The sequence below is a fragment of the Sorghum bicolor genome, chromosome 5 (assembly GCF_000003195.3).
Source record: "Sorghum bicolor cultivar BTx623 chromosome 5, Sorghum_bicolor_NCBIv3, whole genome shotgun sequence".
Classification (NCBI taxonomy): Eukaryota; Viridiplantae; Streptophyta; class Magnoliopsida; order Poales; family Poaceae; genus Sorghum; species Sorghum bicolor.
The window spans coordinates 8,413,846-8,432,373 of record NC_012874.2 but is presented as its reverse complement, the minus strand read 5'-3'; the positions used below and the strand labels follow the sequence as shown (position 1 = coordinate 8,432,373).

The window sequence follows — 18,528 nt, the reverse complement described above, 5'->3', positions numbered from 1 at the left end:
GTATTGAGTGGTTGAAAATTAGTGACATGATATGTCTATTAGTAGAAGATGTTGTGGATACTGAAATGTGAGATGTTGATGTCTTGTATGTTGAGATAGAACTACTTGAGATGACATAGATAACTTGAGGTTAGAAGTTAGTGGCATGACATGGCTAGTAGTGGAAGATGTTGTGGGTGTCTAGCATGTTAGGACAAAACTAGACACGACGTGGATAGCTTGCATTAAGAGGTTGGAAGTTAGTGACATGATGTGGCTACTAGTGGAACATGACGTGAATATGTCATTTTGTCATAGAACTTGAGATGACATCAATAACTTATATTAATTAAGAGGTTGGAAGTTATGGCATGACAAGTAGGTCTTGTTTAGTTTCCACCAAAAACCCAAAACTTTTCAAAATTCCCTGTCATATCGAATCTTACGGCACATGCATTAAGCATTAAATATAGATGAAAACAAAAACTAATTGCACAGTTTGTCTATAAATCCCGAGACGAATCTTTTAAGTCTAGTTATTCCATAATTGGATAATGTTTGTCAAATAAAACAAAAGTGTTAGGGTAACGAAATTCAAAAAAGTTTCGCAACTAAACAAAGTTGCAGTTGGATAATTAATTTAAAACAAAGCATATGATTAGTGACGTACGACAGTCAGCATCACCGCCATGCATCCGGCATGTGTGAAATAAAAAAAGACAACCAGCTGCTCTTAATTTGGAGGATCACCTCCACGTCATATTCAGTACCTGTAGAAAAAAAATAAAAAAGAATATACTTTTTTTTTTGTAGACACGACTATATTCATCAAGTAGTTTCTTGTCCAGGTCTAGTGTGTTGATGAACAGTATCAGTACTTAGCACTTGCTTAAATACACGAGCGAGGAGTCCGACGCACTTCACAACTCGATCATGCCGTCTTCAACCCACGCTCTGTTCATTGCCTACCCGGCGCAGGGCCACGTCCTCCCACTGCTCGAGCTCGCGCACCGCTTCGCCGACCATGGCTTCGCCGTCACTTTCGTCAACACGGACCACATCCACGGCCAGCTCGTAGCCGCGTCGCCAGAGCTGGAGGCAGCAGGACAACAAGATGACGGAGCGCCACCACCTGAATCAGGCCAGGTGCGCTTCGTCTCTGTCTCCGACGGCATCCCACCGGACGTCGACCGAAACAACCTCGGCACGCTAACCAGCGCGCTAATGAGCTCCCTGCCGCCGGCCGTCGAGCACATGATCCAGAACGGCAACTTCCGCTGCATGGTCGTCGACTACGCCGTGGCATGGGTGCTCGGCGTCGCCAAGAAGTCCGGCATGCGCACGGCGACGCTTTGGCCGTCGTGCGCCGCCGTGATGGCAGCAGCGTTACACTTGCCGGAGCTCATCGCTGACGGCATCCTCGACAAGGATGGTAACAACTCTCTCTCTATATATACGAGTACTGACTTGAACAATACTGAAATCGGTAATACTATAGATCGGGCGTCCGGAGCAGCCGGACGCGCCGCTTGGTAGTCCGTCGGTCCGAATGGACCTGTTTCTCCCGCACTCGCTTTTATCCGCTTTTTGTCTCGCACTCTCTCTTCTCCGTCTGTTTTTCTCACCACACTTTAGGCCATCTCCAGAGCAGAGACACGCCCACGCATGCGAGCTCGCTGCACGCCTGCGCTCCCGTGCTCCCTCCCTTCCTCGTTCCCTCGCTCCTCCGTGACCTCCATACACGCCCCTCTCTCTACGACTCAGATCGCGCACTTCCAGTGGAGACTAGGACGACGGCAGCGGCTCCGATGAGGTAGGTCGTGGAGGGATCTGGATCTAAGATCTAGTCCTCCTCCTCGGGATCTAGATCTGAACCTTTCTCCTCTGGATCTAAGCCTTTGTCCTCCTCCTCCTCCTTCCAGTGAGCCCGCACGCCTCCCCTCCCTCCCTGCTCTCTCATCCTCGTGCACTGTGACCTCCATGTCTCTGGAGATGAGGACGACGACGTGGCTCCGACGAGGTAGGTACAGAGGGATCTAGATCTGAGGTCTTTCTCCCTCTCCTCTCTCCCACTAGATCTAGATCTGCTCTCTCTTCTTGCGCCTCCTCCTCCTCCTCTTCTTCCCCTTCTGGATCCAAGGGTTTGGTGGTAGCTAGTGTTTCAGCGAGTCAGATCTCGTTGTTGTTTTGCAATAATTCATTTTCGGTGTTGCAACAGATGATGTGGAATGTTGCAACAATATTTTTTTTTGGTTGCTGCAACAGGTGTTTCTCTGATGTTGCAGAGCAATTCTTCGAGATGTTTCATTTTTGCTTTTTTCCTTGTTGCAGCACATTCTCCCTCGATGTTGGAGTAAAATTTTTTGTTGCAACAGATGTTTTTTCTAATGTTGCATTATTAGTGCTTGAGATGTTGTAATAGCTTTTTCTTGTTGTTGCAGCAGATTCTCTCTCGATGTTGCAGTAGATTTTTTTTGTTGCAACAGGGTTTTTTCTGATGTTGCATTAGTAGTGCTTGAGATGTTGTAATAGCTTTTTCTAAATATTGCAGCAGATTTTCACCCGATGTTGCAGTAGATGTTTTTGAATGTTGCAGTAGACTTTTTTTATGTCGCAGTTCATATTTTTGTTTTGTTGCATTTGATGTTTTTTCGATGTTTTAATAGCTTTTTCCGTTTGTTTTAGCAGTTTTTTTGCATTTTAGATGTCCTTCAATATTTGCAATAGCCTTTTTTCATTGTTGTAGCTAGAGGACAGACTATGGTGATGAGTTGGTGGTAGGATGAGAGGTGCTAGGTTGCAGAGTTTGTGGACAAATAGATCTGTGCACATGGTGGTCGTTTTTCTCTATGCGGGCGCGGGGCGGGGTCGGTTTCTATGGGTACGAGTTTGGCGGCGGGCGGATGTACTAGGAGGCGGCGAAGTGAGGGGCAGGGCGGATTCCGTGCTCGTGGGGGGTGGGGAACAGGCTCCTTGTGCAGGGGAGCGGACGAGGGTAGTCCTCCACGTGGGGTGAGTTGACTTTTCTTTTTTTTCTATGTGGTGTGAGTGGAGAGCCTAGCGTCCGGACGCGCTGTTGATGTCGGACGTCCGGGCGCTAGCAACGCCGTATTGAAATCTATTCAGTATAGCGGTTTGGTGTAGAATAATATTCTACATATAGGATGTAGAATAACACTTATATATATATATACATTAATGAGATTTCGACTCCTTCAAAATTATTGGTAGCAGATCAGATCCAAGCAAATTAAATCCTCTGGCATCGCAGGTTTACCGACGAGCAAACAGATACCTCCGGTAGGTGAGCTGCAGATGAACCTGGCACCGCTGGCCTGGAACGCCGCCGGCACGGAGGATGCGCAGAGGCAGATATTCCGGTGCCTCAGCAACAGCCTCAAGGCGCTTGGGCAGGGCACCGTCGACCTCCTGCTGTGCAACACTGTCAAGGAGCTCGAGGAGGGCGTCTTGTCCGAGCACCCCAGACCCAGCATCCTCCCCATCGGGCCATTGCCGACGGGCCTCCGTGCCGGAAAGCCTGTCGGGAATTTCTGGGTAGAGGACGACACCTGCCTGTCATGGCTGGACGAGCAGCCTGACAAGTCAGTTGTCTACGTGGCGTTTGGTAGCATGGCTGTGCTCGACCAGAACCAGTTCCATGAGCTAGCTCATGGACTGGAGCTGTCAGGCAGACATTTCCTTTGGGTCGTCCGTCCTGGCCTGGCCAATGCCGTCGATTTTCCTGACGGATTCCTGGAGAGCGTCGAGAAAAGGGGTAAGATTGTGACATGGTCACCTCAGCACAGTGTTCTTGCCCACCCGGCGATCGCCTGCTTCGTGTCGCACTGTGGGTGGAACTCGGTGATGGAGGGGGTGAGGAACGGGCTGCCGTTCCTCACCTGGCCGTACTTCTGCGACCAGTTCATCAACGAGAGCTACGTCTGCGACGTCTGGAAGACCGGCCTGCGTCTGGTGAAGGACGCCGCCGGCGGCGTGGTGACGAGGGAGCACATCGCTGCGCGCATAGAGAAGTTGTTGAATGATTCGGCGACCGTGTCTAGGGCGTCGGAGCTGCAGCAGGTTGCGTCCAGGAGCATCGGCAAAGATGGCACGTCGTTCAACAATCTGACGGATGTTATTAACGCCATGAAAGGCTGATGAGACAAGATGAACTCATCATCACTACTACAGAATTGATTTGTAAGAGCCAAGGGGTTTTCACTGTAAGGGCGGCCGGTGATGCAACCGCCCTTACAGTGCATTTTCCATCAGCACTAGGCTAGTTGATCACGAGCCGCCCTTACAAATACCACAGTAAGGACGGCTGGTAACACGAGCCGCCCTTACAAATGATTGCATTTGTAAGGGCTGTTGTTGATCCAGCCGCCCTTACTGTGGGATTTGTAAGGGCGGTTCGTGATCCAGCCGCCCTTACAAACTTATTTCTAAGGGCGGTTGGTGATTCAGCCGCCCTTACAAATCACGACTGTATATATGGCTGCAGCCTTCTTCCTCCTCGGGTCACTCACTCCAACCCGAGGAGATAAGGTTGGGAGGCCTTGGGCACCTCCTAAAAATTGCTCTAGTGAGGGGAGGAGGTTTTGGTCTCAGAAACTATCATGGGGAGCTTAGAAAAGGTAAGAAAATGCTATTCCAACACTTTAATTAAAGTTTTAGTGGTTGGTTAGTGAGTAATTTGAGTTTTGCTTTTCTCTCTCTTCCATGGTGCTTGAGCTTTGTACGGAGCAAATTAGACCCTTGTTCTTAAGCTATTAGTTGGAATTAGTTAGAGATATGAGCTTGCCCACTTTATTGGTCGTTCTTGCTTGATTTTAGTGGTGATATATTTTACTCTATCATGTATGTTCATCTAGTTCTAGATCTAGGATTTGCTTTTTAATTTTTTTATTTATGGTTCATGAAATTAGAATGGTTTGGATATAAAAAATTGTTGGTAAAATAATAATTGTTTCTAATTGTTGACAATGGAACTATATATAAGTTTATTTATATAATTATAATTTAATAATTGTTGCTAATTATTGTTGATTGGTAAAATAATACTTGTTTCTAATTTCTTTTCTAAATATAGTTTCATTAATAGCCAACTAATTAATATATAAGTTAATATTTTCTAAAATAATACTTGTTTTATGTATTTTGTATTTCCGTTTTGTTGCTAATTGTTGCTAATTGGTAAAATAATACTTGTTTCTAATTTCTTTTCCAAATATTTAGTTTCATTAATAGCCAACTAATTAATATATAAGTTAATATTTTATAAAATAATGCTTGTTTTATGTATTTTGTATTTTTGTTTTGTTGCTAATTGTTGCTAATTGGTAAAATAATATTTGTTGCTTATTCCTTTTCTAAATATTTAGTTTTATTAATAGCCAACTAAATAATTATCCTCTACCATGAGTATATACACAATTAATGTCTAGTTTGTATTTTTTCTTCATTAATTTATTTTTTTATGTATTTTGTATTTTTGTTTTGTTTTAAAAGACGGAGTACAGGAACTCTTGGATGTATGGTTGGTCAAGGATTGATGAAGGTTTTCGCGATGAGGTGGATAAATTTATTGAAGCCGCAGAGAAGCATGCATTAACGTTGACACATTATAAGGATACAATTATTTGTCCCTGCAAAGATTGCAAGAACCTTATGGCATTTGCAGATCTGAATACCATTAGATCACCTCTGATTATGCGAGGATTTGTTCCGAACTACACAGTGTGGACTCATCATGGCGAAACAACGGTTATTGATGATGGCAACTTTGATCTAGGAGATGCCGCCGAAGCCGAGAGGTATATGCACCAATACACAACTGAGCTTGAAGAAGAAATGGGCTATGACTATGGCAATGGACAAGGTGGTCAGTACTTTGGCAATCAAGATGGTGCTAATGATGCTGCTGATGTCGGCACTGATGGAGGAGCACGCGAGGGGGATGAAGATGACTTTGACAATTTAGAGGACATGATTCGGGCGATTGGACCAGAAATATTACTGCGGAATAAAGGTGTAGAAAATGTAGAGAGGGTGAAAAAAGCATCGATGGAGACTGTGTACAGTGTTGAGAAGGGTTGTCCGACCCATTGGACACTGCTCCGTTTTGTGCTTGAGCTACTCATCTTGAAGGCAAAGTACGGCTGATCTGACTGCAGTTTCAATGATCTGTTGGGTCTCTTATCATGGGTGTTGCCACAGCCAAACTTAGTTCCCACCAACACATATCATGCGAAGAAGGTTATAAGTCCATTATCAATGGGTGTTGAGAAAATAGATGCATGCCCCAACCATTGTATCCTTTTTCGTGGTGATACGTTCAAAGATCTAGATAAATGTCCGCGGTGTGGGGCCAGCCGGTACAAGAACAATGACCTTTACAGTGGCGGAGAATCCTGCACCGGGAACAAGAGGAACAAGAAGGGGGCAAAAAAGGTGGTACAAGAATCTCAACCACTAGAGGACACTACATTAGGCAACGATGCAAAGAAGAGAAAAATTCCCGCCTTGGTAATGTGGTACCTGCCAGTGACCGACCGCTTGAGGCGTATCTTCATGAACCCTAAGGAAGCAGCGCTCATGACATGGTGGGACATTGAGCGCAACGTCGATGACGATGTCATTGCACACCCGGCCGATGCTAGTCAGTGTCAGGACTTCGATATGAACAACCCGTTGTTCAGCTCGGACCCAAGGAATGTACGATTCGCCTTGAGCACCGATGGAATGAATCCCTTCAATGAGAGGAACAGTGACCACAGCACTTGGCCAGTGATCTTGAGCATGTACAACATCCCAGCATGGTTGTGTCAGAAGAGAAAGTACCTTTTCCTCACTGTTCTAGTTTCTGGCCCTCGACAACCAGGCTTCGATATGGACGTGTTCCTCGAGCCTGTGATGCAAGAATTCGAGAAACTGTGGAGGACTGGGGAGCTGATGTATGATGCATTACGACACGAGACCTTCACATTAAGGGCAATAATAATTGTGACTATCAACGATCACCCAGCGTTGTTTGCCTTGTCTGGACAGTTCAAAGGCAAGATGGGATGCTTGGTCTGTCTGGATGATACTAGGTGGGTGTTTCTAGATGGATCCAAGAAGAGTGTTTACATCGGGAATCGTCGTTTCTTAAAGGAAGGTCACAGGTACCGCAGTAAACTGTACTTAAAGTACTTTGACAACATCCCAGAGTACGTAGAACGACCTCCAGAGAGACGTCATGATGGAAAATATGTGTATGAAATGGTGAAAACCATACGCATCATCTATGGAAAGAAGAAAATGGATGGAACGACTAGAGATAGAAGCACACCTCCTATCGAAGGGGTACCTTTTAAGAAACAATCGATCTTCTTTCAGTATCTGCCATATTGGCCGCAATTGGAGGTCCCCCATGCCATTGATTCTATGCACGTTCAAAAGAATGTCTTTGAGAGTCTCATTGCTACATTGATGGACACACCCAAGTCAAAGGATGGACTGAAAGCACGAAGGGACATGGAGCAACTAAAGGTGATGCCAGAGCTTCAACCAGTACGCCAGGATAATGGGAAATACACTCTGCCCGCAGCTGCCTATAACCTAGACCTAGAAGAGAGGAGAGATTTATGCAACTTTATGAGGCAGATCAAAGTGTCGACTGGGTTTTCAGCAAACCCAAAGAAGCTAGTGTCGATGAAGGACCTATCATTTCACTACTGCAAAGCTCACGATTGTCATATGATGCTAACAATGTACCTACCAATTGCAATTAGGGCTATAAAGCCAGAGTTTTTGAAAATGGCCATCACCCGCATGTGTTACTTCTGGTCAAAGATCTCATAGAAGACGATTCGCAGGGAAGAGCTGAGAGACCTACATGATTTCGTGGTGGAGACCCAGAACCAACTAGAGATGTGTTTACCTCCTGCTTTTTTTGATATAATGGTACATCTTATGATTCACATGGTTCATCAGATTGAGGCATTGGGACCTTGTTACTTGCATGAAATGTGGTCCTATGAGCGGTTCATGTCGGTCCTAAGCCGTTACGTGCATAATCGAGCACACCCAGAGGGCTCCATGATAGAGGGTTATAGTACTGAAGAGGTCATCGAGTGCTGTCAAGAGTTCCTAAAAGTACAGAGAGGGATTGGCAATCCTAATTCTCGTCACAAGGGTAGGGTGGCTGGGAAGGGCACATGTGGTGGAAAAACATTCATCGACAATGATTTTACAGAGGTCAGTCGAGCGCATTACTGTGTCTTGCAGAGCACAAAACTGATGCAACCGTACGTTGACGAACACTTGGCTATCATTATGGAGGAGAGGAATGGTCGTTCAGATGATTGGGTCATGAAACAGCACAAGCAACGCCTAACTTCATGGCTGAAGGACCAGAACATACCACCTGGAGAAAGTGCAAATTCGATTGTCATTAGTAAGTTGGCAAGGGGGCCATCGAGACAAGTGATGTCTTGGAATGCTTATGAAATCAATGGGTACACATACTACACCCACACAAAGGATAGTAAAAGTGTGAACCAGAACAGTGGTGTTCGATGTGAGGCGGTCGACGGGCACGGGAGAAAGGTCCCTTACTTTGGCATAATTGAAGATATATGGGAGCTTGAGTATGGAAGGGATCTAAAGATCGCCCTATTTCGATGTCGCTGGATCAAGCAACATAATGTAAATGAGATTGGGTTGACAGTCCTAGATCTACAGAACATAGGATACCAAGATGACCCTTGGGTGCTCGCTTCAAGTGTCGCACAAGTTTTCTATTTGCCAGACCCGCTAAGTATCCGCCCCCCGAGGAAGAAGATAATGCATGTGGTTGTCCCTGGGAAACAACACCTTATCGGAGTTGATGGAGTGGATGATGTTGAAGCTCACAATAACTACGAAGAGATGCATTTGTTTTCTGACTTTAGTAGGAAAATCAGTGTTGTGGAAGGAAACCTACCAAAAAACGTAATGCCATGGGAAAGAAAAGGTGGCAAGGCAAAATTTGTTACAGCGGGTCCTAGCTAGTTCGAATAAGTGTGTGTGTGTGTGTGTGTGTCGGTATCTGTAAAACTACCTGTTGTGTATGCTTGTGAGTCGGACTATATATTTATGTATGTTTGTGAGACTACTTTTCATGTTGGGGCCATCTAGGGTGCTTCGGTAAACTATGTTCACATGTTCTCAAAATCCAAGACTTGACTTGGTCAAACGTGGTCAAACGAGGCACTTAATGACCTCAGCCGGAAAACCTTTGAATACAAAGTTGTTATAACGCATCAAGATAAACGTTTCATACATAGGCCATTTTACCATCCGGAAAAGTTTTGGTAGACTATATCCACAAAATCTTGAATACTTCATGAAACAATACGCGAGACTTGTGGATTTCGAACTACACATTCATAAAACTTTCTCCAATGGAAAAATGGTCTATATATCAAATGTAGATAGTGATGAGTGGAACAAACTTGGTATTCATGACTTTTCATGTTGGGGCCGTCTAGGGTGTCGAAACTCGCACGTTGCTATCAAAATTTCGAAATTCAAGATTCGAGCGGTCCAAACTCAGTCAAATGAAAAGTTGACCACTACAAGAAATGTAGATCTTGATGTGATTGACAAACTTTGTATTTATGATTTTTCTAGTTGAGACCGTCTAGGGTTCGGTCAAAGAGCCTTTCTGTTAAAATCCTATAGTTGACTTGGTGAAACGTGGTCGAACGAGGCACTAAATGACCCCATATGAAAAACTTTTGAATACAAGAGTGTTAGAACTCATCAAAACCTACATTTCATACATGGACCACTTCATCATCTGAAAAAGCTTCGGTAAACTATGTTAACATGTTCTCAAAACCCAAGACTTGACTTGGTCAAACGTGATCAAACGAGGTACTTAATGACCTCAGCCGGAAAACCTTTGAATACAAAGTTGTTATAACTCATAAAGATATACTTTTCATACATAGGCCAGTCTACCATCCGGAAAAGTTTTGGTAGACTATATGCACAAAATCTTGAATCTCACATAGACTTCATGAAACAATACGCGAGACTTGTGGATTTTGAACTACACATTCATAAAACTTTCTCCAATGGAAAAATGGTCTATATATCAAATGTAGATATTGATGAGTGGAACAAACTTGGTATTCATGACTTTTCATGTTGGGGCCGTCTAGGGTGTCGAAACTCGCACGTTGCTATCAAAATTTCGAAATTCAAGATTCGAGCGGTACAAACTCAGTCAAATGAAAAGTTGACCAGTACAAGAAATGTAGATCTTGATGTGATTAACAAACTTTGTATTTATGATTTTTCAAGTTGAGACCGTCTAGGGTTCGGTCAAAGAACCTTTTTGTTAAAATCCAATAGTTGACTTTGGTCAAACGTGGTCGAACGAGGCACTAAATGACCCCTTATGAAAAACTTTTGAATATAAGAGTGTTAGAACTCATCAAAACCTACATTTCATACATGGACCATTTCATCATCTGAAAAAGCTTCGGTAAACTATGTTCACATGTTCTGAAAACCCAAGACTTGACTTGGTCAAACATGGTCAAACGAGGCACTTAATGACCTCAGCCGGAAAACCTTTGAATACAAAGTTGTTATAACTCATCAAGATATACGTTTCATACATAGGCCATTTTACCATCTGGAAAAGTTATCTACTCCAAGCTATGCTTTTTAGTATATACGTCTCATATTTTGGCCGTGCCCTACTATATATTATTATACATATTAGTACAAACTTGGTAAGATTAGGTTTGACTAATTTCTATTTTTATTATAAATAAATATGTCTCCAAGCTATATATTATTATAGATATTAACTATCTAATATGTCTCATATGTTAGTTCTGATTCAAAGGTGCAGTATGTTTGAATCATAGTATATTCGTTTGAATGCTGCACTATATCAGTTTCTACTGTGAAACATGCAAAGTTTTCAGTTACTATTGTGAAAGATGCAAAGTTTTCAGTTACAAGATGCAAAGTTTTCAGTTACAAGATGCAAAGTTTTCAGTTACTAGATGCAAAGTTTTCAGTTACTAGATGCAAAGTTTTCAGTTACTAGATGCAAAGTTTTCTATTACTAGATGCAAAGTTTTCAGTTACTAGATGCAAAGTTTTCAGTTACTAGATGTATGTTTCAATTTTTTATCAATTATACATTGTTGTGACCTGAATTATCAGCCTGGGAAACATCACAATGAAACTGTTGCATTGTGGAGGGTGTTTCAATGTTTGTTTCATGGAGGCTTTGTTAGCAAATTTGTTTGGGAAACTGTGCAATGACACCATGCACTGAGACTGGCCTAAGGGCGGCTTGATCAGGAACCGCCCCTAGAAATGTATTTGTAAGGGCGGCTCACTCACCAGCCGCCCTTACAAATGAATCGGGTATATATACATTCGCCAACAAAATTTGGCTAAGTCTTGGGCGCATTACTCTGTGTTGACGCCGGCAGGCTGCCCGACTCCGCCGCCGGCCACCCCGTGCGCTCCTCCTCCCTCCAGCCCGGCGGACCTCCTCCCTCCTCCCTCCTCCCTCCTCACTGGCGGCCCTCCACCCTCCTCCCCGCTGCTGACGCCCATGCTCGCGCGTGCCGGCGCCCCACGGTGTCTAGGGTTTCGAGATCCGCCACGCCTGCACCTCCCAAACCCTCCCGCCGAAGGAATCGAAGCAGCGCCTCGTCTGTTTGCGGCGGCGGTCGCACTTCCTCGGCCGCGCAGCGCAGTCGCGCCACCACCCCCTCCTCGCCGCCCCGCCCCGCCAGACCAGGCATCACGCCGGCCGCTCACCCCGCCCACCTGTGGACCGAAGCCGAGGGTCGCGTCCTCGGAGGCCGACGTCCGCTGGAAGTCCACCGCAGCTGGGGCCCCTGCTCATCCCTTCTTCACTGTGCGCGTCTTTCTTCGGATTATTCACCTTCTTGGTATGTTGCTGCTGCAGATATTTCCCCTGCCTCCATGAGGGATTCTTTTGTTCTGGTTTGCTGTGATTTGATATTGGTGCCATCGTGCCCAGGTTTGTTCCAGATTTGGTCGTCTGGAGGTCTGAGACGCTGTCTATTTGTGCTGCTTGGGCTTCATTGTCGTCCACGCCGTCTACGTGATTCTGGGTATGTCTCTGCTGCACATATTCTTCCCTGACTCCTAGAGGTCACGCAATGATTCATCACAATCATAATCATCACACAATATATTATGCAATGTATACCTATTTACATATGGTTCAATTTCAAGTGATGTGTTCTTGCGGCTTTTTTATATTCTTAATACCATACCGAGATATTGCCCACGTTTACTGTTGGTGTAGGAAGAGTCTCAATAACGTACCGAGATATGAAAAAAAGAGAACCTTCTGTGGAAATTGTTAGCCCTCCTTCAATTTGTATTGCTTATTTAATTGCTGGGAATTGTTGGACTGGTAATTTCTGTGATCAGTGCTATTTTCAGTCTTCAGTAACTGAATTAATTTCTGTGAAACTGATCAGTGCATTAGTTTTTGCATCCACTAATTTTTGTGAAACTGATCAGTGTATTAGTTTTTGCATCCACTAATTCTTAGCTATCATAGAATCTTGTTGCTGCAAAAATGCAAAAAGGAAAAGAAAAGTTTTGTTCAATAAAAAAATAACTAGCACGTTGCAACTTGCTGCAATCCAAAATAAGTTCAGATACAGTACTGGATAGTGGTCCATTGTAGTTAATTGCTCAATTGCATCTCGGTTTTTATGAATATGAGATAGGCCGAAGCCCGGAGGTCTAATTAAGAAGCAAATATCCACATCCTAACTCTGGTTGAAAAGGATTATTATTGGTGTTGAAACTTAAGCTTTCTTCAGACATGTTTCTTAATTGGCTGCGATTTGGTTTATGATTTTTGTTTGTGGTTGCCGGTAGGTTATCCTGTTCTATCTTCTCTTTGGCAGCATGGATGAATCAATGCCCCTTGCTGTGTTGAGCCTGCAGGACAACAAGCATGTCTTTTACCACGGCTACATTTCATACTCTACTAATACTACTAGCTGCTACCATGCTCTTCTCTTCCCTTTCCTCTCCTATCCTCTCCTCTTCTTTGTTTTGCCAATGATGAATTTGTCTAAATCCATAGATAATATGGGATATGAGCTGATGATCAATAACTTGTGAGGGACTTGGCATCATCACAACAGCCGCCCCTACTTTACCTTGACTCTTATTTGTTATGATGTCGTGGTGCTCCAAGTTTATGATCAAATGATGATTGACATATTTCTAAGGCCACTATTTGGACCATATCTGCCAAGTCTCCCCTCTACTTTCTCCTTTGTTTTGCCGATGATGAAATTATCCAACTGCATACATTAATTTAGAATATGAGCTGATGATCTAGACATGTTTCTGAGGCCACTATTTATGTAGTTCATCACTCTCCTGTCCTCTACTTTGTTTTGCCCACTCTTCCCTCTCATGTCCTTTACTTTGTTTTGCAGATGATGAAATAGAGCAACTCTCCAATACTCTCCACTGCTTTCCTCTCCTACTACTGTCCAACTCTCCTCTCCTCTTCTAGTACTAAAATCTCTACTACTACTGTACTCTCTTCTCTCTACTGTATCAATGTATCTTTATTTGTTAACTGAGCCTGTGATGCTTCTTTATTTGTTAACTGAGCATATTGCCACTGCCTATGATGATCATATGCCAATTTTGAACACTTTGAGGACATTTTACCTGAAATGAGCACATCAATTATTGAATTGATCACATGCCACTCACTGTTATTGCTTATATAGCATGTTGCCAATTTGGATGCCAATTTTAGTAAGCGAGCAGTAGTAACAGTTAGTGAATGGCATATGCAACTATGTTTTTTTGGAAAGTTTTCTAAACTGTTATTTCTCTACTATTTATAATATAATTACTGAGGCAGTGGCATATGAATGATGGAGTTTTACCCCCTGACTATAAACTATTATCTTTTACCACCGCTACATTTCATACTATACTAATACTACTAGCTGCTACCATACTCTTCTCTTCCCTCCTCTCCTATCCTCTCCTCTTCTTTGTTTTGTCGATGATGAATTTGTCTAAATCCATAGATAACTAGAAAAGGGACGCGGCGTTGCCGCGTAGGCCAGTATGAGACTGTTTAGTGTAATAGGTTTAACTAATTGATTGATAGTTTATTTGAATACAATTTAGGTATAAGTATTGGTTCGCTTGCTGTATTTCCCAAAGAGGCCCATGTTAGGGGAAGTGGTCATTCCAATAGATTTCAAATAATTATATATCATATGCAACAGTTTATAGTATTGAACTCTGAATGACCAAATTATTCTTGAATAGGAGCATGTAACAAAGATTCAACAGAGCAAGTATTACTTCAATTATTTAAATTTACAAACTGAGCTATGCGCACCTGTTTTCGTTTATTAATTATGTCTTTTTTGCACTATATTGTTACTTGGGGTAATATTATGTGCAGTTGAATACATATTTTTTTAGGATCATAAAGCTGGTGAAATCACTCAATCGTTTTATATTATGCATGGTATGGGTAAGGTACCATAAAAATTTCATAACAATTCTAATAAAGACAGTAACACTATTAAGTATTTATATAAAACTCTAGAGAAATCTAGATCCACATTTATAGAAATAAAATTGCACTAAAACATGTTATGTTATGTGTTTACAGTGCAGTATTAGTTATATAGACCTCGTGGAGTGAACCAGTTGTTCAGTCCACGTATAACACGTGGTGAGCTGCCAGTCTATATTACTTATTCGTAGTGTTTAGTTTGTTTGTATACTATTTAGGTGTAGTGATTTTTAACTATTTTTTCTTTTTGTATATTATTATTATTATTTGTTTTCCTATTTTTCTTTGAAATTTAAGGATATAATATATTATCCTAGGTGTTCAAATAGAACTATTATATTTCTTACTAAGAGAGAGGAGCATTAGTGTAACACGCGGTGACACGCGGTGAGCCTGCTAGTCTATATTCAGATGTAGTGATTTTAAATTATCTTCTCTTTTTGTTTATTATCAGTGATTTTTAACTATCTTTTCTTTTTGTTTATTATTTTTTGTGTTTTTTTATTTTTATTTGAAATTTGAGGATATAATATATTATCGTAAGTGTTGGAAGAGAACTATTACATTTTTTTATTAAGAGAGAAAAGCATTTTTTAAGTAATTTTGATATAGTAATATGGATATCGTACGATAGATTTATATTTATACAAATTAAATTCCATGAAAATATGTGATACTATGTATTTAGAGTAGTGCTAGTTGTGTAGAGTAACAAACTTGGTTTGTTTTTTTTTTGTTTTTTATTTGATATGTTATGATTTTTATAATATTTCAGCCGGTTTAGATAAATAATAAATCCGCTGGAAAATGGAAAAGGCCATTGGGCCCAATTCGGCCCAACGCCGAGCGGCGATGCGGGCCGAGGCCCATAACGTGGCCTGAGCAGCGGCTGGACCGCGGGTTCATTTCTGAAGAATTGGAGGGTTTTTTTTGCAAGAATATATGAGAGAGGGAAGTGGACTGCGGGTCGATTCGTATAAAGTTGGAGGGCTTTTTTGCAAAACGACCAAGGAGAGCACGATCTCGCCCGTTCATGAGCCCGATCCGACGGCCGAGAAAGGTAGGCGACGTGGCCACGCTCGCCGGCCTTCTTTTGGTGCGTGAATCGTTTTTAGAAGATATGGGATATGAGTTGATGATCAATAACTTGTGAGAGACTTGGTATCATCACACCAGCCGCCCCTACTTTACCTTAACTCTTATTTGTTATGATGCCGTGGTGCTCCAAGTTCATGATCAAATGATGATTGACATGTTTCTGAGACCATCCTTCATTGCCTTTTATTGTCCAAGTCCATGCATTAAGTTAGAATATGAACTTTCCTATTGGCATCATCATCACAACTACTACTGCTAGCTTACTACTACTGCTAGCTTACTACTGCTGCTAGTTTACTACTACTGCTAGCTTACTACTGCTGCTAGCTTACTACTACTAGCTTACTACTACTGCTAGCTTACTATTGCTACTAGCTTACTACTAGTGCTAGCTTACTACTACTACGAGGTTACTACTCCTAGCTTACTACTACTGCTAGCTTGTTACTCCAGCTAGCTTACTACTACTACTACTAGCTTAAAACTGCATGTAGCTTACTACTACTGCTAGGTTACTACTGCTAGCTGCCATACTCTTCTCTTCCCTCTCCTCTCCTATCCTCTCCTCTTCTTTGTTTTGCCAATGATGAATTTGTCTAAAATCCATAGATATATGGAATATGAGCCGATGATCAATAACTTGTGAGGGACTTGGCATCATCACACCAGCCTCCCCTACTTTACCTTGACTCTTATCTGTTATGATGCCGTGGTGCTCCAAGTTCATGATCAAATGATGAATGACATATTTCTGAGGCTATCCTTCCTTGCCTTTTATTGTCCAAGTCCATGCATTAAGTTATAATATGAACTTCCCTGTACTTGGCACCATCATCACTACTACTACTGCTAATTATTTGATTTCTTCTGTCTACTAGAACAAAGCACGAAATGTCGAGGTCGACAGACAGTGCAGCCCGAGGCCTCGGAAATTCTGAATTGGCGATCAAGACGCTCTGTGCGGTACGTGTAACTTACATCGTTATACTCGATTACGTTAGAAAATAGCATTACTTACTATTTCCATATGCAAAACACACAGAGTCTCAAGCAGAGGCCTGGAAGTAACCATTGTGGATATTACATATGTTGTATGATGAGTAACACTAGTGCCTACACGAGACACCCCAATCTGGTTAGTTTCACACTTTGTTCCCTCATAGTATGAAATTTAGTTCCCTCATGTTATGAAATCTTAAACTTGTTCTCCTATAGTGGAAAGAATATAAAGACAAGCGAAGGAACCTAATCAAGGAGGATGAACTCCTAGGGCTCGTCGGCGACCTTTGCAACTTCATCATTGACGAGATTGTTGATTCTAGAGGCGCTTACCATGATGTAAGGTCCGACTTAGGCTCCAATCCACTTCACCAACACCTGCGTGAGACACACAGGCTCTGTCTTGGACGTTGATAACAATCTAGACTAAGATGCATATGGACTTGTAGGAATATTTGAACTTGTGAATTATGGTTATGTAATAGACTTTGCGATGAATTAGATATGTAATTTGTGGTTTATATTGTTCTTGTGTGGTTGTGGATGAATATATATATATATATATATATATATATATATATATATATGTGTGTGTGTGGTGGTCAGATTTGAATTATATATTACGTGCTCTAGTCATATTTTAATTCAGATTTAATTTTTTTTTTGCTGAAAAATAGGTTGTAGGGGCGGCTGTATATTGAACCGCCCCTACAAATTATCACTTTAGGGGCGGATGTTGTTTCAGCCGTCCTTAGAAATACTATTTGTAAGGGGGGCTCGGTCACCAGCCGCCCTTACAAATGATATTTCTAAGGGCGGCTGATAACACTAGCCGCCCTTACAAATGTATTTGTAAGGGCAGCTGGGGCACCCGCCCTTACAAATGTTTTATTTGTAAGTGCGAGGCCGGAGGGGCGGCTGGGCCAGCCGCGGGTTCCTAGCCGCCCCTAGAAATGAATTCTGTAGTAGTGCATCATCATGAGCAAGTTGCAATGACATGCCAAATTAAAGGCCCAAAACTAAAGAACAGCCTGTCATTTGCCAAAAACAAAAGATATGGCTGATGATAAGTTTCCTATATGGCTATATATATATCCAACAATGCATTACTTTTCTCGGAACAAGCAACATTACATCTGGCCGTCAGGTTTTTTTTTTTTTTTTTTGAGAATTGGCCGTCAGTTTCATGGCGTTCGTCTTTAAAATTCTTCAACCCATTTTCTCTCAACAACTGATACGAGAGTACAAGTGTGACTCACTAAAATAGTTTCCAAAGGTCACTAAGATTCCAAATGTTGCGCAACCTAACGTAAACGAACTAGCAAAGTGGCGCGCTGAAATTGTGTGGTTACCAGACTGTTTAGCGCTGAAAGTGGCGCGCTGAGTTTGTAAGCGTTTGGGCGGCTTGCGATTTGGCTGAGCAATCATCTGTTAATACAAGGCCATAGAGCCTAAGTAGTGTTTCAAAAAAAAGACTGTTTAGCCCTAGTATATTTTAATATATACAATTTTTACGCATGTTGTTTCACCACAGGTCATTCTATTGAATTTTGTAAACCGAGTATGATTTCATAAAAAAATGCTTTTATGGAAGTAGTTGTGTTCCAACATCAACGCTTTTGCATGGTATGCATTGCTCTTAGATGGTGTTTGGTTGGAGGTGCTAAAGTTTAACATGTATTTAGCATATTTATAACTATATAGCAATTAGTGTCTAATTATGGACTAATTAGGCTTAAAAATCATCTCACAAATTATTCTCTAGTTGTTTTTTAGTTTTATAAATAGTCTATATATTTAATACTCCATGCATGTGTCCAAACATTCGATGGGACATG

The 18,528-nt window shown here is 42.1% G+C and overlaps 2 protein-coding genes across 5 annotated transcripts; both read left to right on the top strand.

Annotated features, from left to right (window-relative positions):
* On the top strand, positions 790–8,955 carry LOC8079784 (UDP-glycosyltransferase 83A1). 4 transcript variants are annotated; one of them, XR_002453075.1, is made up of 3 exons: positions 790–1,411; positions 3,251–4,616; positions 5,491–8,930. XR_002453075.1 is itself a non-coding variant. In XM_002450431.2 (2 exons), the coding sequence occupies exons 1-2, from the start codon at positions 913–915 to the stop codon at positions 4,135–4,137; spliced, it is 1,386 nt and encodes a 461-aa protein (XP_002450476.1). In that variant the 5' UTR covers positions 790–912; the 3' UTR covers positions 4,138–4,955. The 4 variants fall into 4 exon arrangements, 3 of the variants coding, with proteins under 3 accessions (XP_002450476.1, XP_021316607.1, XP_021316606.1); XM_002450431.2 differs by lacking the exon at positions 5,491–8,930 and having other exon boundaries at positions 3,251–4,955; XM_021460932.1 differs by lacking the exon at positions 3,251–4,616 and having other exon boundaries at positions 1,324–1,411; positions 5,491–8,955.
* Positions 16,575–17,186, top strand: LOC110435287. Its single transcript, XM_021460717.1, has 3 exons — positions 16,575–16,654; positions 16,734–16,826; positions 16,907–17,186. Exons 1-3 carry the CDS (start codon positions 16,583–16,585, stop codon positions 17,102–17,104), a joined length of 363 nt encoding a protein of 120 aa, XP_021316392.1. The 5' UTR covers positions 16,575–16,582; the 3' UTR covers positions 17,105–17,186.

Bases quoted from the DNA above. Each gene is read 5' to 3' on its own strand.
- LOC8079784 (XM_021460932.1), top strand. From the start codon at position 6,256: ATGGGTGTTGAGAAAATAGATGCATGCCCCAACCATTGTATCCTTTTT.
- LOC110435287 (XM_021460717.1), top strand. From the start codon at position 16,583: ATGTCGAGGTCGACAGACAGTGCAGCCCGAGGCCTCGGAAATTCTGAA. The intron at 16,655-16,733 runs GTACGTGTAACT...CAAAACACACAG, and splicing joins CGATCAAGACGCTCTGTGCG to AGTCTCAAGCAGAGGCCTGG. The intron at 16,827-16,906 runs GTTAGTTTCACA...GTTCTCCTATAG, and splicing joins ACACGAGACACCCCAATCTG to TGGAAAGAATATAAAGACAA.